Below are 25,969 nucleotides of genomic sequence, written 5' to 3' on the forward strand. Positions count from 1 at the left end.
TTTCTGTGATTTCTGTGATTTCTGTGACTTAGGAACTAGTGATTTGACTAAATCTTTGTGTATATACTTTGACTTCAGCAAGCAAGTGGGTAGTACAGATTCTAATACCTTGAATGAATCAGAATAAATTATTGACTGAGAAAGACTTATCCAGTTGTGATGTCTATGTTTAGAGGTTGTAGCAAATGAAAACTAGGAAAAAATAACAGCAAAGAAACTGGTTTCTGAATGTCATGGGATGCAATGAAGTTCCACAAACTATATATCTGCTAACAAGGTAACAGTTCCTTTTTTTAGTCCTGGTTGCAAGTACACACAAAATTGATAATACTGTAACTTCAAAGAAGTATGATGTTTTTATTAGTTGGGTGCAGTGGTTATGATTTTTCTTTCTCATTGCTTTAACGATGTGGTGCTGTTTCTTGCAGCTGGATGAAGAAGCCTCGATGTGGTGTGCCTGACCAAACAAGAGGTAGCTCCAAATTTAACATTCGTCGGAAACGCTATGCATTAACAGGACAGAAATGGCAACACAAACATATCACTTACAGGTACCAGAGATATTCATGTAGCTATATAAACGTCACTAGTAGTGCTGACTTTTAATTTAAATTAAATACAAATTTCAGAAATATTTTTCATTTTTTTGAGAATTTATTCTTAACATGTGATATAAAAATCATGATTTGAATACCTGTTGGATAAGTATGTATGTGCTACATAAGAACCAAATTATTTTCTTGGATTAAAATTTCATGCATTTAGTAACCGGTAAATTCTCTGAAGCTTTCAGCATCAATTTAACACCCAATATGTCGTTAACCTTACTTTTCAACCCTCTTGGCAACTTCTCAGGGAACATTGCTCTGAAACTAGGAGCACTGTAATGAAACTCAGATCTCTAATTAAAGTATGTAAAATAGGTTATTGAAAGGAGTCAGTCTCTGCAAAATGTAGGTGCCTACAGGTCTAAGTACAAATGAATTTGATTATAATTTGGTAAGTGACTGACCCAAGAATTTCCTGCCTACATGATGATGGGCATAGGAGTATGTGCAGGAGTGTACGTCTGGCATGTAGTTTACACAGTGTGTTGCCTACTATCAAAACTGATCTTTACAGGGGAAGTTAGATGCAAACTGTGTACTTGGTAGAGCTCTGTCAACCAAAGAAAGTGTCATGTATATAATATAAAATTAATAATTTGTCAGCAAACCAAGGATTCCAATACAGCCTATTTGAAAATTTATACAGCCTTATTGGGATTTCTGTAATATCTAACAAGGATAAGTTCTGAGGGATAAAATAGTTTCCAAATTCATTAACTGGTGCCATTATTCACGAACCCATATAAGTACTGAATTTTAACTTCATAATCTCTAATGGTCATATAGACTGTTCTTCATACTGCAGTGAAGGGATAATTTTATTAGTAACTCTGTGTCAATACTATAGCTTATGTCTGAATTGGAAAATTCTAATTTAAGACATTGCACCCTGATACAACTTCAAGAAATAGAGAACTGACTGCCTTGAGATTAGTATGTTGCATTGGATGGAGTCCTTTATTGTTAGTGTAAATATAATGTATAGTTGGTTAAAATAAGAATGCACCTACAGCACTTTAAATTTATCTGCATTTTAAAATTTAAATGTAGCATGTGTGCACACATATGCCATATGCATGGTCACCTACAAATATGTGTGTTTTTCTATCGCTCTGATTTGTACAGAGTCTGATTCTCTATTTCATTACAGGATTTTTTACAACAGTCTAAATCCTACCACTTGTATATCTTCTGTACTGTCACCCAAGGCATTAAACATAATAACAAATGAGGGTGCCTGGTATTAAACTACGTGGCAACTATCTAGTAATCTTTCTCACTTTGAAGAATACATAGCAATTCTTTACCTCCTGCCTTTCCTCTTGTAAAATGCTCACTCTCTCACTTTGACAAGACCTCCAGTCAACCAGAGCTTTGAAGTGAATAAGTCTATAATATTTTTTGTAGTAAATTGCAGACCAAAAGACATTTGAATTATAGACCCCAAATTTTACTAGAATTAAAAAACCGCAATATTAAGCTTTCTGAATTAAAAAATAATTCAAAACAAGTAAGAATAACAAAAAAGAAATAAAATTCTTTCCACGCTTCTCCTCACTTGCTTTGCTCTTCCCAACAATTCCCTGCTTATGGGCTTAATACCAGTTAAATGAATGACATTTTAGGTTGCTTTATTCCCTAAACTTCGGATCATATCTGTAGCATCATTTGCCTGCTCCATTTTTCTCAGTGCCACTTCTCTCTCTTTATAACCTGCAGGTTTCCAACTGCATTCTGTGTCTTCCTGGCCAATCGAACCTTGTAGTCTGAAGTGTGCCCACTAAGTAAGCTTAGTAATTCCTCCAAAGAAAGAGTGGTTTCTCCCTCATATCAGTGTCTGCTACCTCTTCCACTTTTCTGGAAAACAAAACCAAAACCGCACAAAAACCACCCCCAAAACCAAGCATCACCCACTCCCAACAGAACAGAAACACATAATAAACACTTAAAAAGATGCCATCCCTCACAGTTATCTTATCATAGGACTGCACTCACCAGCTTTTCTGAACAGGAAAGGTAATAGCAAAAAAAAAGTATTTTGTGGACATATATTAAAAAGAGTTCGACAGATGAGCAGAACATAGACCTTAACAGCAGTTAATGGGTATTCCTAAAATATTTGATGGGGTTTTTTGCCAAGGATTTTGACTGTAGTAGGGTAAGGCAAAGCTTTTCAAACTTGTTTCTTTGTCGCTTATTTAAATAAAGTATTTTAATACTGTAAATGTATGAACTCTTGTTGGTCTCTGTGAAATCTGCAGATGTGGAGCCCTTCTTTGTACGCATCACTGTCAAACAGGTGCCATTTCAGTGCTGAGGGGAGCCCTTTGAAAGAGACCACAAGCTACATTTACCACTTAGTATGTCTCTGGCTACTTGTCCTTAGAGTATATCCTCAGATGTTGGATTTAAATGAAATAATTATCACTTCAGGCAAAACATCAAGACATTATTAATGGAAAAATAGGATTGACATCACATATAAATGCATTTTAAACTGTCTACTTATATTTTTATTCTAGCATTTTCTGTCACGTATTTTTACGCAAGAATTGTTCCTGGAACCTATTAGATTTAAATTAATTAATGTTGTTCAGAATATATTTCCTCTTAGATTGTCCCTGTAATCATGGGTAAGAGGATCAAAACAGATACACATGCAACTTATAATATTTTTTCCACTTTTCCATATTTTCAGTTTGCAATTTTTCAAGCTGAAACAGTTCCCCAAAATTTCAAGATGGACCTACTATTATAATTTACATTAATTATGTCCTTTTTGGCTACAGATTACATTTTGGACTTAGGTGATAGTTACTCTTAGAAAACAATATGTGTGCAGACAGTATCAAAATAAAAATTCACAGTATTGGGAACGTCAGCATGGAATGGGCTCTGTGCTGCATTAATTAGACTTTCTCTCCCTCAGGGAATGTAGCTTTCTGCTTATCTGAACTAGTGAATTTCTGTTTTTAATGAAGTTGCACAACAATGTTACTTACTGTATCTTTTCTACCTGGTATAGTTCATGCCAGTATACCTTGTAAACATTATTAGTACTTTTGTTATATACTAACATGACTTTTACAAAGAGAGAAATAGAAAATGATTATTTGAAGTTTTTTACCAGCCAGAGGAGTATCGGAGTGAATGTGAACATCTAAAGTATATGAAAATTATAGCTCCATTACAGAACAAACTACAAATATCTTAATAATAGGGTCTTGATTCTTCCTTAGTGTTTCAGACCATATCAGGTTACACAACAATCTCTCAACATTATAGAGATTGAAAAAAAGGAATCTATGAAACCTACTAAGGGATTTTTAATTTTTTTTTTTAAAGTGGTGTTTAAAAAGACACGAGTCTTTCTCAAGAAACAATCACCTTATCTTTTTCTAGGGAACTAAATCATCCTGTACTTTAAAGAAGGAGCAACAATGTGAATCAATAAAGCAGTCAGCATAAACATAAATGTTTATAAGTCATTTTTAGGCAGTGAATTATTGAATATAAAGTCCTCTTCATCAGAATTCTGGGCATACTATTCATAATTTTAACTCCAGCAGCCAGTCATTGGTCAATTGGTCAAATTATTCAGTCTGCAGAACACTTTTGCAAATAAAACTGGAGAATGCTCTCTGAAAAGCCAAGCTTTACCTTGAAGTACAACCATTACTTAGAACTCGTAACAATATAAAATAAAATAATAATTTAAAAGCTATTCTGCTTTATTTTGCTGTCATGGGGAAGAAAAAACTCCAATTTGATTCTTCTAGCAATATTCTATGCTTGAATTCAATTGTACCTGACTAATTTATTTTGAAATATTCAAGAAACATTTACAGGATTGGGCTGCACTTTAATACAATTTTTCCCTATGTATATACGAAGCCTACAAAACCTTAGAGCAGTGGAAATACCTAACTATATGCTGTAGCATCCTACTGTACCATTTTAAGTCAGTAACAAATTTTGAAGTTATTAGCTTCTCTGTATCACAGAGCACACAGTAGTGTAGATAATGCATGCAGATTTATATTGAGAAGTGTCATCTCCAGATGTGGAAAGCATTCTGAGTGGCATGGTGAAGAAGTTTTCAAGGTTCTCTGAAAAGCACTAAAAAGCTCACTAAAAAGCACTACCAATTGTAGAGAGAGAATTCCTACATAACAATCCACTAAGCCAGTTAGTTACGCTTTTTGCAGTGTAAATAACAAAAAAATGTTCTTCAGTCTATGTATTTTTGGTGTCAGTTTTTTTCACATAAAATTTGAATATTGTAAAATATCAGTTCTCATTTCTTTAATATTTATCTACTTCAGAAATCCTGAGATAATTAAACATTTGAATATCAATATGCCATATTTGTAAATGTTTATGTTGCATTTTATTCATTTAAAATCAGTATTAAATTATGACATGGGATTTCTTAGAACATCTTTCCTATAAAAGTGTTTATCTCTCAAGTATTTTGCTAATTTTGGGTTTGTATCTTGGAATTCTCTTCTTTGTGAAAGAGATAGATAGACATTATCTATGAATTATAAATTTTTTCCAACATGGCAGCAGGTTGACTTTTAATGTGGTCACAGAAAATCAAAAGCAACTTGGGTTTAATCAACTGGAGCAGGAGTTATATGAACCAAGATCACATTTTACATGAGAAACGTTCTTAGGTTATAGCTACAAAGAGTTAGCAAAGTGAGACTGGAAATAAGTTGAAACTAAGAAAACCCACATCAATGAGAGATTAATGAAGCAACTTGATAGAAAATATCTTTAGAGAAATGATGGTGCAAAATGAAATATACCTTTGACCAGAGATAATCTATTAATTTCAATAAAAACAATGATTAAAAAAAAGGAAAAGCTTTGGTTCAGTTTGGGTTTGATTTACAGCAATGGCAATGAGAAAGTAGTTTCAACAAGTTACTCAAATTTAAGCTATGTTTCAATTCATTTTATCTTAACTGTTTCATATCAAATACAGATCTATAATTGTCTTACTTCAAACAAATTACTGACTGAAACTTTTTACCTACTTAGTTGAATTTCCTGCTCTTCTGTCATCTGTATCCTTTCTTTCTTTAGAACGGGAATTCCAATTTGTGACTTTGCTCCAAGAAAATCTTGGAGAGAAACGGCGTTGTAGAAGTATTTTCCTCATTTATATTTAGTTGATATATTTATGTTCTAAAAAAATAAAATACCGTCTTGCATCATTGTAATTACCTAATAATTCCACAAACACTCATTAATATTCAGTCTAATTAATCTTGTACTCTGGTTTTAATGCACAAATGAGCACAGAATCAATTTAAAAGCAGTATTTATCATATGCAGTGGAGAATAGAAGTATCAAAGTGTTTAGGCCATGAAGTCTGTCACTGAGTTGTTACAACTTTTTTGGAGGCCATTACTGCTAAGGTAAGGAGTAATGATAAGCTTTATGCATTTTGAGCTTTGTTTAGCCTTTGCTGAACTGCCTCTTGGGTCTAGATTGGTCAGAAGGGTTGATTTTATATACAGAATTGTAGCAATTTATGTGAAAAATATAACAAGCTGTTCTAATGACAGCTCAGGAAAAAAAAATAGTGAAATTTAATGGCAAATATGTGTTACTTAATGTACTGTATTTAAATTTCAGATGACTGATTTTCCACAGCCAAGTGAGGTATATCCTGACAGCCTTGCAAGGCTCCTGAAGCTGTTACAGCCAAAAATGTGTCACTGAAACATGGATAATTTTGGAGGATATTTTGGGGAAAGAGGGGGAGGGGAAGGAAAAGCCAAAGCTTTTCTAAAATCAATAGGACCCAGAATTTCAGAATAACAGTCTCCAAAACAAGACTTTAGGAATCTGTAAAAATAGTAAATCAGTGTGAAAAGTGTGTATCACTGGTGAAACCTTATTCTTCTTGTGCAAGACGTATTTAAAACCTATAATGCCTAAAGCAACTATCAGGTTGAAAACCATGTTTGCAGCAAACAGCAATAATAACCACAAAATACTATATTCAGTTGATACATGGCTGTGGTTGTCTAAGAATAATAGCTTTCAAAATTTATACAAAGCATCACTTAGTTTACTAGTTTGTAAAAAAAACTACATTGAAGTGAATGTTTCATCTTATAGATCATCTTTTGCTTGCCAAAATACTTTCCCTTTGGAAGAAATTGTATGTTCCTCATCCTCTTTATAAGGTTGCACTGCCAATCTGGTCAAGGTCAGCATTGGATCTTTCTCTCTGTTGAACATCTTTTCTGTGAAATGATCACTAGACTTGGAGGTTAGGAAATAATATACTTCGTAAATCTTGTTTTCTTATTGTGATGGCCTTTGTCTTGCTGTGCTGCCACCTTACAATAACAGTGGTTCTGAGTTGGCATGTCATCTACTTATTTTTATTTGACCTCCATTATCTGGACATGTTGAGTGTAAGATAATCCAGTTCCTCTTTTTTTTGTTACCAGTGACAGTTACCACTATTTCAGATGACTGCTGGCTTTAAAATGTAAAGCCAAATGTAATATGAAAAGAGTTCATATAAGAGTTTATTTGCTATTGCAGTGATATGTCTAAGCAGAAGACTTTTAAGAGGCGAGTCCTTGAATCTCTTGAAGTTAATATATTGTCTTATGGATTGATCTTCTTACCGTACCTCTGCTTTGGAGGTTATATTATCAACACCATGAAAGAAATGTAAAATAAATTGTATTTCATACATCTACATTGGTGAATTATTATAAACAAAGTTCCCAGCTAGGCAACTTCAACATTTGTGTTACACAGAGTATTGGAATTTGCCCTTTTAGGATTGAACTTGGTTTGTGTTAAACACAGTAAAATGGACCATCATTTTCTGGAAATGCTCTTATATTGGAGTAACTATTGATTTATTTAACGTCTTTTAGAAGCTACATTTTTCAGTATAATCTTACCCTCTCCAGAAGGTTGTTTTGGAAGCCAGAAATCTGTCTTGTTTTAATACAGAATGTATGCTTTGAAAAATATTTCTTCTTGACAATGAACCTTGAGATGTAGGATGTAACTCAATAGCTGAGTCCCCTGGAAAAATGTCTCCCATCATAGGCAATCACCCCTAGTTAACATGTGTGAAACCAGCACAATGGATCAATTTTTCATTTGTAATCAATGACTGAAACTTAATTCTGTGCACTGAAAAAGCAAGAAAATGCAAAGTGATAAGGTTTAAAATGTGAATCAAACCCTTTTAGACCAAGTAATCAATTTACCACCAATACAAAATTCCAATCTGTTCTTGTCCATTTCCTTATATGACATATAACAGCATAAGACCATCCTTTTGCTCTGTTTACATAACCCTGAAGTGTGAATTTGACCCATTACTAAGATTCCTAAATACAAAACAATAACAAATAATAAACTGTATCTTTCAGATTAACTTTTCCTACATCAAAATATTGGTTTTGCCAGACATATTCTATTTTCTGTGAAAGCTTGTTAGTTCGTTTGCTGTATTCGTTATATCAAGCAAATAACAGAGGCTGTAATCCTTCAATGAGCTGTGCTTGAGACAACTTATGTGCTTTCGAGACTGCACTGCAGGGCTGACTAGCAAAAATTAATCAGTTTTGTAGGTGGTATTCTTAGCATAGCAACAGGTTAACTGTTGTCAAGTTTTTAGTAGTGGCAGTAAGTGTGCCTTTGTGAAGTGTTTTAATATAGTGCCACATGACACTAGTTGTAAAATACTGTGCATTCCAGAGGGCGCAGGATGAGTAGTTTATGAACTTGCTAACTAAAACATCTCAAAAAAAGTAATTCATAAAGGAGGGGGCTTTCAGAGAGGGGTTCTGCAGGGACTGATAGTGGATCCCGTGCATCCAATACTTTTTTAATCACCTGAAAATCAACACAACACTTATCATAAAATTACTGATGAGTAAATAACTATGAAGAAAGGGCATCATACAAAGCAATTTGAATCATATGACATTTACATCATGTAGGGTAAGGGTATGCCTACAAATGAGAGGACTTTTTCTCTCTGACAGTGAGATCAGTACAGCAGTACTTTGTAGTTCTGAGTCATTTTTAAAAGAATATTGCAAAATTGGAGTGAGCTCAATAAAAATCACAGAAAATATTTAATAAACTGAAGAAAATGTCTTATAATAAGAGATTTAAAGAGTTCAAACTTTTTAATTGCAAAGAGACAACAAAAAGGTAATGACTTTGCAGTGCAGAAATGTCTTTTAAATATATCTTTTTAGGGCAAAATATGTTCTTAAAGCTCTTGAATGTGAAAGAGAAAGTCAGAACAAGAACCCATGTTACAAGCCAGACAAATTAGAAAAAAGGCACAAGTATGTAATACCTGGTTAAATCATCTTTTGAACAGAAGATGAAGGGAAGCAGTGGATTATCTACAGTATGCTATCTTCTAATCTTTCTTGATATCTATTTTGAACATTACATATTAGCTAAAAACAGATAATGCTTTGGTTAGACTAACATTATTGAACTCAATACAAGAATATTTTTGAGTGGAAGTCAAAATAGGTGACTATGTTTTCATCATGACCCTATGAACAAAATATTATATATGCGTCAAATCTATAAAATTAGACTTGAAGGATTTATTCCATTTGTATAAACTTACAATGCCATATAATCAAGCACACTTAATGTATCAAACAAATCAATCATTCCAGGTTTATTCATAAAAATATTTTTGCTCTCCATTAACATGCCATGCTATGTTGTCCTGGTTTCAGCCAGGGTAGAGTTAATTTTCTTCATAGAAGCTAGCGTGAGGCTATGTAAACTTCCATAAATCTCACATGTACTCTGGAAGTATGTAATTTCTGAAATTTGTGCTGGACATTCAATCAAGTACATGTCAAATGAACAAAGAGCATCTGATTGCAGCAGCTTCAGAACAGACACAAACCTAACGAGTTTTTGCTGGCCGTATGAATTGAGTAAAAATGATGGAAGAAGTTGGGTAGGTCTGAAATTGGTTATTGCCATTATTTTCTTGAATTCAATAATAAAATAAAAATGAAGTTTTTCTTTTTAAAGATGAATCCACTATAATTTTACTAGTAACTGCGACTCTGAACTCAGATGTAATTCCGATGGTTTTTTGCCTTTCTTTTTTGTGTGTCATTTGAAGAAGTAGTGGAGACTGAAATTTCTGTTTAAATATATATTTCTGAATTAGCACATAATTGTCTTCTATAAAATGATTTCTCTGATGAATTCTACAGTTTTATGTAAGATTTATAGAAGTAATCAAATCATAAATCTTAGCCTGTACTGAAATAAAAAGGTATTGTTTCTGATCAGGAATTATCAATCCAGTTAGTTACAAATGCAACAAGAAATGTTTTTAAGGTTTTATGAATACTGGTTGGTGGTCACAGTATGGAGTTCTGCTGTTGTTAATGGATTCACTAAGAAGTTAAAATTTCATATAATAGGAATCATTTTTCTTTTGATCAGAAATTACATTCTGTCCTTTAACTGTGATGGATTCTAATTGTGGTCCAGGAGGTAAACAGTCAGTGGTTGATTAATCTTGTTATCCCACTGTTAAGAATTTTTTATTTTTAATATATTTTTAATCTTCTAAAAATAAGATATTTGTACTGCTGAGAGTAACCTAGCTAACATATAACAAGTTCTAGCATAAAGGACTACACAGATTGGCACAATAATTTTGCACCAACTTGTTTAAAAATACTCTTCCTAAAGGATATAATGCCAGACTAGCACATTTTATTAAAAGCACAGTGCTTTTCATAATTAGGAGAAAATGGATGTAAGCAGTGTCACTTACCACTCTGTCAAATTTAATCTATTTAATGTTTCTCTGTTTCTTTCAGCATAAAGAACGTCACTCCAAAAGTAGGTGATGCTGAAACTCGTAAAGCCATTCGCCGTGCCTTTGATGTGTGGCAGAATGTAACTCCTCTAACATTTGAAGAAGTTCCTTATGTTGAATTAGAAAATGGCAAGAGGGACGTGGATATTACAATCATTTTTGCATCAGGCTTTCATGGTGACAGTTCTCCCTTTGATGGGGAGGGAGGATTTTTGGCCCATGCATATTTCCCTGGGCCAGGAATTGGGGGAGACACTCATTTTGACTCAGATGAGCCATGGACTTTGGGAAATCCCAATCATGATGGTAAGACAAGATTTAATTTTAAACAAAATAAATAAATGGCATGAATTTTCAGCTAACAGAACTATTTCCATGTTTTACTGTCCCTAAAGTCACATAGTTTTCTTTCCTAAGTTCACATGACTTTAGAAATATCTTCAGTTGATTTGTCTATTAGAATCTGATACAGAAAAGTTTCTGTCTAAATGTAAGTTAGAGTGTGAAAGCATGTTTCTCTTGAAAAACATTGAATTCTTGTTAGGAACCTTTGTTTTAATTTGAACATTGTACTGTTGAATGTTTACATAATTTACTTTCATTTTGAAATTGTTTGCCATATAGATCTTATTTGGGTTTAGGAAAATTGTGGAATGTTCTTTAGCAGTGTTATTAGAGAGGCTAAGAACAACAGACTGCACACTATTACAGTGCATACCAATGTACATAGAACCTGGTCTTCTCCAGCTTTTCTTTGTGGTGATGCAGTGGCAGCATTTAAAGTCAACTCTTAAAGATGCCATTCCAAGAACAGAGTTAGTGTTTCCAAATAACTTTTAAATGTATTTTGGAATTATTAATTCCAACAATAATTCCAATTTACTTAATTTGTACATTCCCCGTAGTCAAATAAGTGACTGCATAGTGCAGCTGACATACCTAAAATATACCAAGTCAAGATTAAAAATACTCTTTTAAAGTTGCTCTTCACAGAAGTATCATCTGGCCCTTGCTGAGCTCCAAGTTCATGTGACTATGTTACTGCCACTATATGGCATCTGGACAGACTGGAGAGTTGGGCGGAGGGGAACCTCATGAAATTTAACAAGGACAAGTGTAGAGTTCTGTACCTGGGGAGGAACAACCCCATGCACCAGTACAGGTTTGGGGTTGACCTGCTGGAAAGCAGCTCCATGGAGAAGGACCTTGGAGTCCTGGTAGACGAGAAGTTATCCATGGGACAGCAATGTGCCCTGGTGGCCAAGAGGGCCAATAGTATCCTGGGGTGCATTAAGAAGAGTGTAACCAGCAGGTTGAGAGGGGTTATCTTCCCCCTCCACTCTGTGCTGGTGAGGCCTCATCTGGAGTATTGTGTCCAGTTCTGGGTTCCCCAGTTCAGGAGAGATAGGGAACTTTTGGAGAGAGTCTAACAGAGGGCTACGAGGATGATTAAGGGACTGGAACATCTCTCGTATGAGGAAAGGCTGAGAGACCTGGGACTGTTTAGTCTGGAGAAGAGAAGGCTGAGAGGGGACCTTATCAATGTCTATAAATATCTGAAGGGTGGCTGTCAGGGCGGTGGAACCTGTCTCTTTTCAGTAGTGCCCAGGGATAGGACGAGGGGCAATGGGCATAAACTGCAGCACAGGAAGTTCCACCTCAACGTGACGAAAAGCTTCTTTACTGTGAGGGTGACGGAGCACTGGAACAGGCTGCCCAGAGAGATTGTGGAGTCTCTTTCTCTGGAGACCTTCAAAACCTGACTGGACGTGTTCCTGTGCAACCTGCCCTAGGTGATCCTGCCTTGGCAGGGGGGGTGGACCAGATGATCTTCAGAGGTCCCTTCCAACCCCTACCATTCCATGTTTCTGTGATTCTGTGATTCTGTGATATAGGAAACCTGTTTTAAAGCTAGCCTTTGCATCTCTTCAGAACAGTGTCAAAGAAGAGTTTTTGTGTAAACATATTCTATGTTTGATGCTTGATGCTTTCACAAGTTTTATTTCCAGGCAGCCTCAGTTGTCCTAGTAGATCTCTCTAAGCCATTTACATAGAGTTTGAGTCTCTTCAGCAAACAGTGATGCACAAAAAAGCATGCACACATGCACCACGAGGATGTGTCTGGCATACGAAAAATGATAAAGAAGACAAGAAGTGCAGAACAGTTGTATTTCAATGTTGCACTGAATTTGTGAACAATGAGAGGCTTTATCTAATTTGTTTCCTTTCTCTTTCTCACCTGAGATTTTCCAAGTAAAATTCAGAGCTTTTTGTAGCAGTATTTGCAGCCTGGAGTTTGCAACAAAGCTTTAAGTTAATATTTAAGGACTATAAATATGGTATTGTGGTTGTTGTGATGGTGCAATAGTTCTGCTGTGCCATGGTCAGTGAAGCAACTGTACTTGATTGTGAAAGCCCTTACTAGCAGAATGAGTTCAAGAAGTTTATTTCTTGTGGACCAAGCCCTAGGTTCTTACTGGAGCAAAATCTGTGGTATTGCACTGCTCGTATTTGCCCTCTTCACAAGTTTAGTTCAAAGAAACAACAGTGGGAATCTTATGTTTGTGCAGTTCAGGTACATAGTCTTACTGACTATGCTCTGTGAGGCTAAATTAAGATGTTTTTATGGGCCTCAGTGGGAGACCAACACTGCACATAACACTCTGTGGTTTTGAAACTATTACTTCAAGCACTCAGGAAAATCTACAGGCATGTGTACATTGAAGTCAAGTTGTCAATTTAAAATATGATAACCCTTTTGGAGCAGTTCCACATATGGATACTTTTAGTCTGCATGGAAATGTGCAGACTTCTGGCTATTTATGTAATTAAATAAATTACAGAGTGCTAAAGGGCACTCATGTCTTTATATGTCTTTTTGTGGTTGAGTTTGGTAGAGCAGTTTTCTAAAGCTATTTCTTATATTAATCAATTTTCAGGTATTTTTAAGGAAAAAAATCAAATCAAAGTAAAATGATACTATCACTAAAAGTATAGAATCATAGAATCACAGAACAGTTTGGGTTGGAAGGGACCTTTTAAGGCCATCTAATCCAACCTCCCTCCAATCAGCAGGGACATCTTCAACTAGATCAGGTTGCTCAGAGCCCCGTCCAACCTGACCTTGAGTAATTTCTTTCCAGGGATGGGGCATCTACCACCTCTCTGGGCAACATATGTCAGTGTTTCACCACCCTCATTGTGACAAATTTCATAACTAGTCTAAATCTGCCCCTTTTAGTTTAAAACCATTGCCCCTTGTCCTATCGCAACAGGCCCTGCTAAAAAGTCTGTCCCCATCTTTCTTATAAGCTCCCTTTAAGTACTGAAAGGCTGCAATAAGATGTCCCCTTATTGCAGCCAGGGGGCTTCTTCTCCAGGCTGAACAACCACTATTCTCTCTGCCGGTCCTACTAGGAGAGGTGTCCCATCCATCTGATCATTTTGGTGGCCTTCCTCCTGACCTGCTCCAACAGGTCCATGTCTTTCCTGTGCTGAGGTCCCCTGAGCTGGACACAGTACTCCAGGTGGGGTCTCACCAGAGTGGAATAGAGGGGCGGTCCCTCGACATGAAATACATAAAATATGATTGTATGTATTTTAGAGCATTGAACTTTTATAATAAAAAAGTTTTGCTACCTATGTCATGAAAGTTTAGTACGTATCACTGGAAATTTATGCTGCAAATTTAATAACTTCTATACTTCGGTGTGCTCATGTATACTTTTTCTGAGGGAGACATATTCCTGTTAGAACACAATAATCAAGGTAGAAAACCCAGGATATTTTATGACTGAAAAATTTGTGCAAATTTGTGCAAAATAACAAATATCTTCCCAATGCAAGTTTTCTGAAGAATTTTGTCAACTCCCAGTTTCATTGCTGAGAAGGTATGAACCATGGATCTTAGGTCATATTTATTGTCTAGAGAAAAGCCTTATGTCATTGTAACTCTAGAGAGAGCAACGTATGTGCAGTTGATCTGAATATGCAGAGTGCCTATTTGGCTGATTGGTTACTTGCCGTTATCAGGTAGACCAAGCTCTGCTGATGACCTTACTGCAGTAGCCTGTGTCTGGGAGTACTGAAAGAATGTCCAGATTTTTTTTTTTTTTTTTTTTTTTTTTTTTTTTTTTTTTTTTTTTTTTTTTTTTTTTTTTTTTTTTTTTTTTTTTTTTTTTTTTTTTTTTTTTTTTTTTTTTTTTTTTTTTTTTTTTTTTTTTTTTTTTTTTTTTTTTTTTTTTTTTTTTTTTTTTTTTTTTTTTTTTTTTTTTTTTTTTTTTTTTTTTTTTTTTTTTTTTTTTTTTTTTTTTTTTTTTTTTTTTTTTTTTTTTTTTTTTTTTTTTTTTTTTTTTTTTTTTTTTTTTTTTTTTTTTTTTTTTTTTTTTTTTTTTTTTTTTTTTTTTTTTTTTTTTTTTTTTTTTTTTTTTTTTTTTTTTTTTTTTTTTTTTTTTTTTTTTTTTTTTTTTTTTTTTTTTTTTTTTTTTTTTTTTTTTTTTTTTTTTTTTTTTTTTTTTTTTTTTTTTTTTTTTTTTTTTTTTTTTTTTTTTTTTTTTTTTTTTTTTTTTTTTTTTTTTTTTTTTTTTTTTTTTTTTTTTTTTTTTTTTTTTTTTTTTTTTTTTTTTTTTTTTTTTTTTTTTTTTTTTTTTTTTTTTTTTTTTTTTTTTTTTTTTTTTTTTTTTTTTTTTTTTTTTTTTTTTTTTTTTTTTTTTTTTTTTTTTTTTTTTTTTTTTTTTTTTTTTTTTTTTTTTTTTTTTTTTTTTTTTTTTTTTTTTTTTTTTTTTTTTTTTTTTTTTTTTTTTTTTTTTTTTTTTTTTTTTTTTTTTTTTTTTTTTTTTTTTTTTTTTTTTTTTTTTTTGTGACCGGAAAAAATTTCCGGGTAGAAAAAGTAGACAAGCATGCCATTTGGGATTGACAGGAAAAAAAGACTTACAGCTTTCTTAGGTTCCTTATCATCTTGAACTCAGTCTCAGAGCACTGAAAAGCAGAAGGTTGAAAAATATATTTATGATTTTAGGTATGAGCAATTTTTCCCAAGCGAGTGTCATTTTTTTTAAGGTTCATTGCTCCGATAGTCCAATAGTCATCTTCATGTAGTGTTACTAGAAATTCAATTGAAGAGGAAAAAGATTTGATGGTTTATTTTTATTTTTAAGTTAACTCTCACCCCAAAGGGATGATTTTATCTGATTCTTATGCTATTACTCCAGAGTGATTTGAAAACATGGGCCAACTTGTTTATTTAGCAGCAAAACACTGGCACAGGTTGCCCAGAGAGGTGGTGGCTGCCCCATCCCTGGCAACATTCAAGGTCAGGTTGGACGGGGCTCTGAGCAACTCGATCTATTTGAAGATGACCCTTCTCATTGCAGTGTGGTTGGCCTAGATGACCTTAAAATGTTCCTTCCAACCTAAACTATTCTATGATTCTATTCTTGAAAAGTATTAGCCTCATTCTCCAGCTTGTACTGTGCTAATGAGAATGGTTGGCATACTGTCTACCTCAGAAAAGACCGGCAACTTCTTGAAATGCTTTCATAAACTGTTGTCCTTTTTAAAATAGTTTTCATTCCAAATAAGGAATCATACAGAAATTCAGTATTCTGAGAATTGTTAATTCTTAAGGTAATTTATCCTGACAGGTTAATTGCAGTGTCTTCATACTTTAGGTCTGTGTTTTGGTGTTTGTTTTTGGTTTTTTTTCCCTTATCATGTTTGCTTGATTTTCTTGTGTTTTGCTTGGTTTTAATAATGTTCTAGACTGCAGGACAGTTCCAATAGAAATACATAATCTCCACAGTGCAGTGCTACTTTCCTTTGTTCTCACTTCAGTCGTATGTTTCTGTGGATCACAGACCTATCTTATCAATCTTGTTCTGGGGAAGAGATCTGTGATTTGACTCCTCCCTCATTCTGAAGAATAAATAAGGCTCTTGTAGGAGTAAAGACTAATGGGCCTGTCACTCAGGAAGAAAACTCCTGTCATACAGTTTAACACTTGCAGGCTCTCTAAAGTAATGTAATTCTTTTATAATACTCTGTAAGCAGAGTACAGCTGGTACCTTCACTCCTGCTGAACCGTAGAGATCTTTTTTCCGAATTTCCTTCCATAGTGCTGCAGGCGATGCCAGAAGTATTGGCCAGAAAGAAGGACAAGAAACTTGTCATCACAGGGGAGCAATGGAAGCAAGGACAGAATTTCTTTTGATAAGGAAGGAGGGATATACTGGAGGATAAAAGGTGTTTGCTTTTTTTTGCAAGGTAGGGCAATGGTTACCTTCCAATACTTTGGACAAAGTGTGTGTATGCATCGGTCTGTAGCCTTCCTCCAGTCAGCTTTCATGTTCCACTTGTTCTTTTAGGATATCTTCTTTTAGGACATCTTCTTTTCTAGTTCTGTGGAAAGTAGGCCTTTTCACCTATAGTAGACCCCATTTCCTTTTTGGTCTGCCTATCCAGGCTTCAATGTGAGATGAGAGTCTTAGTTTTGTGAATTATTTGGGACAGGATGATTTCTTCATGCATCTTATGAGGTACCATGTGCTCCTAGGTTTTGGTAGTGTTTTGGTAACGCTTGGCAACTGTAGTAGAAGAAGAGAATGGAGAAAACAAATGTTAAAGGTGAAACATTGCTCAGAAATAACAAATCAGAAAGGATAGGAATATTGCAGGAAAACATTTCACAATATGTACACTTAAAGGTGTAAACAGAGAAAAGAACTAACTGGAGATGAAAATCAAGTTACATAAGTACCTATCTGAAAAATCAGCACTTATTAAGAAAAACTTTAAATCTTTATTTTCTTCTGAACTTAAGTGATGGAAAGAAAATGAAGTTGAGAAAAAAAGAAAAAGGAAGAACTCTTAATATACCAGTCTTGAGGCTAGGGAGAGATTTCATTGTTCCTATGACTCCAATCCATTTAGGTGATATATATCGCCTCATTTTTTGAAAGAAAAATTTATGGACAATGAATAATGTATCTAAATCCAGAAAAGGACAATGACTTCTTGCTAAGAGTGGCAATATTTTGGAGATACTGTATTGTCAAAATCCTCAACAAAAATATTTTTCAAAGTATTTTTTTCAATTACAATATTTCAAATCAATTTGATGAAATTCAGGTCACTGCCAGGGAGCTGGGAGGATAGGGACTGTCTCTGTAGTAAATTTTCTAGTAGCTAGCAGAAGAATCCCATCCTATGCCCTGTCTTCCCGTACCAAAACTGAAAGTGGAGCTCTTACCAGCCTTACAAGACTGTCCCATATATTATCTTAATCTGTCAATTACTGTATGTGCAGCATTGAAATTTTTTTATGCACTGCAATATAATTACAGAATCACAGAATCATTAAGGTTGGAAAAGACCTTTAAGATCGTCAAGTCCAACCATCAACCCAACACTACCATGCCCACTAAACCATGTCCTGAAGTGCCATGTCCACACATTTTTTGAACATCCCCAGTGATGGTGACTCCACCACCTCCCTGGGCAGCCTGTTCCAAAGTTTGACCACTCTCTCAGTAAAGAAATTTTTCCTAATATCTGGTATAAACCTCCCCTGGTGCAACTTGAGGCCATTTCCTCTTGTTCTATCGCTACTTACTTGGGAGAAGAGACCACCACAACCCCCTTTCAGGTAGTTGTAGAGAGCAATAAGGTCTCCCCTCAGCCTCCTCTTCTCCAGACTAAACAATCCCAGTTTCCTCAGCTGCTCCTCATAAGACTTGTCCTCTAGACCCTTCACCAACTTCTTTGCCTTTCTCTGGACACACTCCAGCAAATTAGAGGTTGAAGTGTCAGATTGTAGTAGAACAAGTAGTGTGCTAGATTTCTGAAAGATCTGCTTCATTATGTTAAGCCTCAGAGCCTACAGTGTCCTCCTCCCCTATCCTCCAAGTTACTGCAGCATGATGGCCCATACACATTCACAAGGTCTTATACATAAGATGTTTTCCCTATCATAAGATAGGATAAGACTGGCAATTATTTGTTTCTACTTATATTCTCCATATTTTGTTCTAACTTTGAGCAACGGTCTTGTGAAAGCTGTTAATAGTATCTGCTGAGCATAGATGTTGGCTACTGGAAAAAATGGAAGGTGCCTTTCTACAATGACACAATTAGGAATAGGACTTACCTTGCAACTCTGCCTTCTTAATAGCATATAGTAATAAAATCCTAAAATAATTCAGTAGGCCAGTTTTCCTATGTATACTTCAGAAAATGCATATTAGAAAGAAGTCAAAGCGTGTATTATATACAGTACTCTGTAACTCTGTAAAATCTCAATAGGTTTTATTTCATTGCCTCATTCCTGTGCCGAAGGTCGCCTATGATCCATAACAGAACTTTGAGAAAGAGAAGGCAACATTTGATCCGAGAGCTGCTAAATGCAGTCTACAACAGTGGGGGCTGCTTCTGAAGTGATAAAGTAGATATATGTCCTTTATTATAGGATCATTAGCTGCTGTATTTTGGAGGGGAAGTGTTATTTGCTTGTTTGGACTTTTGTGTGTTTGGCTTGGGTTTTTCTGAGGAATCCCTTGTACAGTCTCAGAGATGACAAGAACTATTCCCAGTTTAGTTTGTAGTTTTCTCAGTAATTTAAAAGTAGGCAGTTTCAAAAGCTAAATGAGTCTCAGACCCTTCACCATTTCTGAAGTAAGACCTGAGAGGGACAGATGAAGAGTCTGAAAACAGTCTTTTGAACAGTGACTTCAGAGAAAGCTGTCTCATCTTTAGAAATCTGTGTATCTTGAATAGTTTTGTTGGCAAACCCCAATGGCTTTTTCCTGGATCAAGCTTGTGTAACATTCTGATATTCCCTGGCAACGCAACCCATCAAAGCCAGGTTCCTTAACTAGTGACTATGCTCAGAAGTTTCATTTTGGCAGGTAATGGCAGGGAAAGAAAGGACTCTAATGAATTTAGCAGTTAATAGTCACTGCTACCTGCATGCTGAATGAACACAGGCTATTCCTGTCAGTTGGGAATAATGACTGAGATGTATCTGTTCTTCTTCCTCACTATCACCTTACATATTTTTCCACCAATATCTTTTCCCTGGATTTATTGAATGATTTATTATAAACGTGGTTTCTATTAAATATAGGAAAGCTCTCAAATGGAATCCTAAAAATTATGGCAGAGAGAGCAGAAAGGAAGACATTCAGAGAAGGGGCCATAATGGATGAAATATATACACCATTCTCTAATAGAGAGCAAAATACATTACTAATACATATCATCACACATTCATACATCCAGCTTCTTAATTTATATATTTCCTTTCTTCGCCTGAGGATGTATGAAAACATTTTTGCTATCTGTTAGAAGGTAAACATCTTTAACATAAGGCCTAAACTCTTGCCTCTATTTCGAAAATTGCATCAGTTTATCAACATTGATTTCACATTTGTCTCGCTACATGCACTTAACTTAGTTTAAACCTTGTTTAAAGCAGTTATTTTTTCTGAGAAATTACTGAATGCATCTAAGCCTATTTAAGGGAGTGTTAAAGCAGCTTGAATGAAGAGTGCACTACTTTTAACTAGATTAATTTAAGATTGACCTACTTACACAAGTGCAGCTTTTTAAAACAGAGCAAGATTTAGAAGGAGCTCTTGGGGAAAACAAGGATTTCTTGGGAGCTTAGATTTCAAGCACATTAGACATGATGCTTAATGTACCAACTACTGGCTCAAACCTGACCATACAACTGTGTCTTCCAGTGGCAGAAAATATTTGGCAAAAACTAAGTTTAATTTCTCCTTAGATAAACACAGTATATTAGTAATGGTAGTTTGATACTCTTATCTTCGTATTCATATCTGCAAGAGAAACAGAAATCAAAGTAAAATGCATGATTTTTTACCTCTGTGGCAAATTTACCAAGGCAGCCACTGTACCATACTGAAATTGTGCAGAAACCAGTTCTTCCTATATACAATATATACATATATATATGTATATATATGTATATATACATATATATACATATATAATATGTATTGTATATATACTATATACAATACATAATAGCAAGTGAAACTCCATTACAGAAGTAATAGATTTTTTTCAGGTACAGTTACATTTAAATGTAAGGAGAATATTACCACAGAGCGCTTATATTTACATGGAATATTTGTAACTTGTATAACACATGAAGCTGTGTTTTCAGAAAAGCAAAACCAAAACTTTAAGAATTCAATAATTTTTTTGTTAACTCTCCATCATTCAAAAAAATATTCAAGTTTTGCAGGCAATCAAAAGAAAAAAAACAAACCTGTCACTTTGTACCATGCTGTTTGTAGATTGCCAAGTAAAAGCTTCTTGGACCTAATGCAAATACAGTATCTAGTGTAACGTACTTGGACTCTAGTTAGTGCATAGATTCTGCTCTGGGCACTGTGTTGGCAGCCAAGAAAAAATTATGAAAATCCTGATCTCTGAACTACATAGATCAACTTGTAGTAAATTTATTTTGGCTGCTGGTGTGGTTGACACAGTGCAGGAGATATATGCTGCTGGAAATACGAACCAGTGGAGTTGAAAACTGTCTCCTAAGGGAGCTCTGTGTCTCAAACCGTGCTCATCTCATATACTATGGTTAGGTATAAAGAAAGGTGAGCATTTCAGATTAAAGGAAGCTCTGTGTTACAATATTAGCATGACTTTAATTTCATAAAGTGTAGTGCTCTTAATTAATTAATTAATTATATTTTTAATAAGCTCTTATCAATATCAGATTCTATCTGTCTGACCTTGCAGTTGTCACATGTTTATTTTCCAGTTCAGTACTAGGATGAAGATGTAAAATATTAATATCTTCATTGAAATTGTCTTGTATTATACTTGTATATATACTTTTAAACACAGAATTGCCAACATGGGTTCAGATCAAAGGTTATCCTACAAAATATCCTATCCCCAGTTATGGTTATTAACAGATACATAGGGAAGAGAATAAGAGCAAGGCAAACATATGGCAACAAAACCCCTGCATATTCCCTCTTAGCTTCCAGCAATCTGTGGATCATTGAATTTCTGAGCCACAGGCCATATTTTTGTGTTTAATAGCCTTTGAGGGATTTCCTTTCATGAATTGGTGTAATCTCTTTTTGAACTCATGCAAGCATTTGGTATCCACAACATCCTGTGGCAATGTGTTCTATAATTTAAACAGATGTGAAAAACTACGTGTTTCTGAATTTTGAACATGCCATAGACAAATTCACTTTAGGTAGACTGGTGCTCATATTTGAAGAAGTAATTGCCTAATAATTTTATCTATGCCATTTATAGTTTTCTGGACCTTTGTCATATCTTGTTTCCAGGATAACGAGACCTAGCCTGTTGAGTTACAGCTTTATATGTAGTAGTAAGGTTAAGGAAGCACAAATTCTATTTTAAACTGACTCTATTCAGGCTCATGGATCCATTCAGGCTATGCTAAGGCACATCGAGGACAGGGATATGATTCAAGACAGCCAGCATGGCTTCACCAAGGGCAAGTCCTTCCTGACCAACCTGGTTGCCTTCTATGATGGAGTGACTACACCAGTGGCCAAGGGAAGAGCTATGGCTGTCATCTATCTGGATTTCTGTAACGCCTTTGACAGAGTCCCCCACAACATCTTTCCCTCTAAATTGGAGAGATATGGATTAGATGGGTGGACTGCTGGGTGGATAAGGAATTGGATGGATGGTCACATCCAGAAGGTAGTGGTCAAAGACTCAATGTCTAGATGGAGATTGGTGAGGATTGGTGTCCCTCAGGGGCCCATACTGGGATCCTTCATCAATGACATAGACAGTGCACCCTCAGCAAGTTTGCAGATGACACCAAGCTGAGTGGTGCAGTTCACATGCCTCAAGGACATGTGCCATCCAGAGGGACCTGGACAAGCTTGAGAAGTCGGCCTGTGTGAACCTCATGAGGTTCAACAAGGCGAAGTGCAGGGTCCTGCACCTGGGTCGGGGCAACCCCTAGTGTCAGTACAGGCTGGGGGATGAAGGGATTGAGAGCAGCCCTGTTGAGAAGGACTTTGGGGTACTGGTAGACAAAAAGCTGGACCTGAGCTGGCAATGTGTGCTCGCAGCCCAGAAGGCCACCCGTATCCTGGGCTGCATCAAAAGAGGTGTCCAGCAGGTGAAGGGAGCTGATTCTGCCCCTCTACTCTGTTCTGGTGAGACCCCACCTGCAGTACTGCGTATAGCTCAGAGGACCTCAGCACAGGAAAGGCATGGACCTGTTGGAGCAGATCAGGAGGAAGGGCACCAAAATGATCAGAGGGATGGAACACCTCTCCTAGTAGGACTGGCTGAGAGAATAGTGGTTGTTCAGCCTGGAGAAGAGAAGGCTCCAGGGAGATCTTATTGCAGCCTTCCAGTACTTAAAGGGGGCCTTATAAGAAAGATGGGTACAGACTTTTTCGCAGGGCCTGTAGCAATAGGATGAGGGGTAATGGCTTTAAAATAAAAGAGAGTAGATTTAGACTACATAGAAGGAAGAAATATTTCACAATAAGCATGGTGAAACCCTGGTACAGGTTGCCCAGAGAGGTGGTAGATGCCTCATCCCTGGAAACACTCAAGGCCAGGTCGGACGGGGCTCTGAGCAACCTGATCTAGTTGAAGATGTCCCTGCTCATTGCAGGGGGTTTGGACTAGATGACCTTAAAGGTCCCTTCCAAACCAAACTATTCTATGATTGTATGATACTATTTGAATGCAAAATGAGAGAATTAACAATATTATAAAAGATGGCAAAACGCAACTATTACGTTTATAACACTGAACAATGATGAAGATTCCAGGATAACATTGAAAAGAACTTTGCGAGTTGAAGACAAATGGAGTAACGATTGATTTTTTTCATTCCACCATTCCCTCTGAAATCCAATTTAATTCAGGTGTCAACTAACACAGATAATACTTTCTTCTGCTAAACCTCAAGGCTTCCAGTATTTAAAAAGCAAACTAGTCTTTCCCCATCAGTAAGCGCATGTTGTCCCGATTAGAACTTAAAAGGGTAATCTGTCCTCTAACTTCCCAAACCTTCCATGGATTTTACTTGCTTGGTGTGCATATGCCCACCTGTTCCATATCCAGTCATCTCAAGATCTTACATAAAATGGTAACTCTGAAACATTTAGTGTCTGCTGCATAAAATGTGTACTTGAAAGTATTATCATAAGATGCAAAGCTGCACTTGAGGATAGAAAGATCCCTTTAAGTTATTGAAGAGATGGAAAATTATTTAAAAATAAACCATAAATGTCCCTGGCTGGCTTGTGAGGAGTCAGTCGTTGAACACAGGACTATAGAGATAGGAGAAGAAATGTCTGCTAGATCCCATTTACTGACGAAGCCAGATGATGGAAAATATTATCTGTTGGCAAGGTAATGACCTCATTTTATTGTTTTTGGTGAGATTGTTTTCATGGACCACCCTTTTGGCTTTGAAAAAAGTGCTTCATTTACATATCATTAAAAGGGAAATCTGTTAAATGCTGGCAATCAGTGAAAGCAGTCTTGTGGATGAATCCAGCCCCATGTCCTAGATGTGTGTTTAGCTGGCTGCTTTTAATACATCCCAGGGGATATCAGTGTGCAATATCACGTTCTCAGCTTCCTTCTTGGCCTAACATTGCCAAGTGCACTATTCTGCAAACTGAAACACAGGCTGAAGAATATGTCAAGAAAACAGACTTTGAGATAGTCTTAATTAAAACAATGGAAATGTAGACTGTTATGCACATCTTACATTGTGCTTTTTGTGTCTATAAAAGCAAGGTGCTATTTACACTGTGACTTAATTGCCAGAGATGGTCATGATGCAGGTTGTAAACCAAAAAATGCAATATAACCTGAGCCACTAAATTGCATATTTCTTCCATCACGGTGTAGGTAAGTATAGATCATTGCAAGCCTATGTGGAGTAGTTAGGGAAGTTGCAAACTCAGTTATCTATTCAAACTGCAACTGGAGATTATTTCCCACATACCAGGGCCAGTAGAACAAACAGCTTGCATTTGTCATCTGCCTCAGTTTGTGACCAGTTAGCCGATCTTATGGCTAACGACAAGTCTTAAAACAAAGCTGGCTGACTTTGCATGGAAATAAATGAGGAAAGTTCACTTTGTCTGTTACATCAACTTTACTGCCAAAGAAACATCTAGCTGAAAGGCAGAATGGATCCTTGCAGACAATTTTGGCAACTATTGCACCTACATTCACAGAAAAAGAACTGTTTTTCTTTTTTTCTAAGATATCTTTGTCCCAAATAAGTGTTTATACAACAACGAAGATCAGTATATCTTCCCAAACAGAATTCATTTCATCAGTCACTCATATTAGTATTTTAAGAGTACTGAGTTAATATGGGGAAATTTAGTTTAAAAATGTTTGTTAAAATTATTAGTAAGTTGAAACTAATGATGTTGGGGTTCTTTTTGTGTTTGTTTTTTTTCTTATTTTTCCCTGCAGTATGCTAAAAAAGAGCATTTGGAAGGCTTTTTTGTAAAAACAAACATGTATTTTGAATGAGTACATACATAAAATGTGGGCCAGCCCCTTTTTATGACCCCACAACACCTCACAGATGGTTACTGTGTGGGAATGACAATTACAAAAAAAAAGTAACACCTTCACACTCAACAAATAAATAAACCTAGCTCCTACCTTAACCTTTCTGCCTTAGAAAGAAGCGTAGCAGATTTTAAGTTCGAGTCCTGAATCTGAGAGAGCTTCATATACTTCTTGTACATGACAGAAAGTTATGGAGAAGGGGGAAAAAAAAGAAAGTGTTTAACATATTCCAGTGTTTGTTTTCCTTATCCCCTATGCATCTTTTTATAAGTTTACAAAAAGACAATGTTCCTTTAAAATGTATGATATAAAAATAATACTAATAAAACTAATGCTAATAATAAAGAAACTACCTTAGAACCTTTAAGATTTCACACCAGAGACAGAATTTCAGGTTCTTGAAAGATTACTTGCCATGGAGAGCTTGTGAAAAACCATACTATCAAACATGCTGGGTAAAAAAAAGAGAAAATCATCTTTATTGTTGTAAATAAGTTGAAATTAGTTTACAACTAAAAAATTACCTAATGAATTAATGGCTTGAAATTATTTTTTTTTCTTTTCAGTCTTATCTGCTAATAGAAATAATTTAGGAAAGAGAAACTATCTATGATCCTCAGATTGTCCCTTTAAACAGAAAGTGGCATTTCTGTCATTTAAAGAAGGCACCAGCTTTAGCACTCCAACTCCTATGTGATCCAGAGATTTTCAAGTCTCTGTTTGCTGCTAGGACCACTTCATGGATTCTTTTTCACCAAGACAGCAGCTTTAGGACATCTGACTTTTCCCAAAGATGTTCTATAAAATATTATTACTGCGCTGCCCTCTCCTTTCCCCTGTCTTTTCAGGGGGAAACAGCATCTGAGAAATCATGTTGCCAATTAC

General features: G+C 35.4%; 1 protein-coding gene across 1 annotated transcript in view; it reads left to right on the forward strand.

Moving 5' to 3' along the window:
• Positions 1-78: 78 nt before the first annotated feature.
• Positions 79-25,969, forward strand: part of LOC104626721 (matrix metalloproteinase-16-like) — a gene marked incomplete at both ends in the record, with an annotated part of 39,824 nt that continues 13,933 nt past the window's right edge. Inside the window, 3 exons of the mRNA XM_010294722.1 lie at positions 79-118; positions 418-551; positions 10,488-10,792. Coding sequence (XP_010293024.1) covers positions 79-118; positions 418-551; positions 10,488-10,792 — 479 coding nt within the window. The remainder of the gene's footprint in view (positions 119-417; positions 552-10,487; positions 10,793-25,969) is intronic.

Source organism: Phaethon lepturus, unplaced genomic scaffold (assembly GCF_000687285.1).
Source record: "Phaethon lepturus isolate BGI_N335 unplaced genomic scaffold, ASM68728v1 scaffold10510, whole genome shotgun sequence".
Classification (NCBI taxonomy): Eukaryota; Metazoa; Chordata; class Aves; order Phaethontiformes; family Phaethontidae; genus Phaethon; species Phaethon lepturus.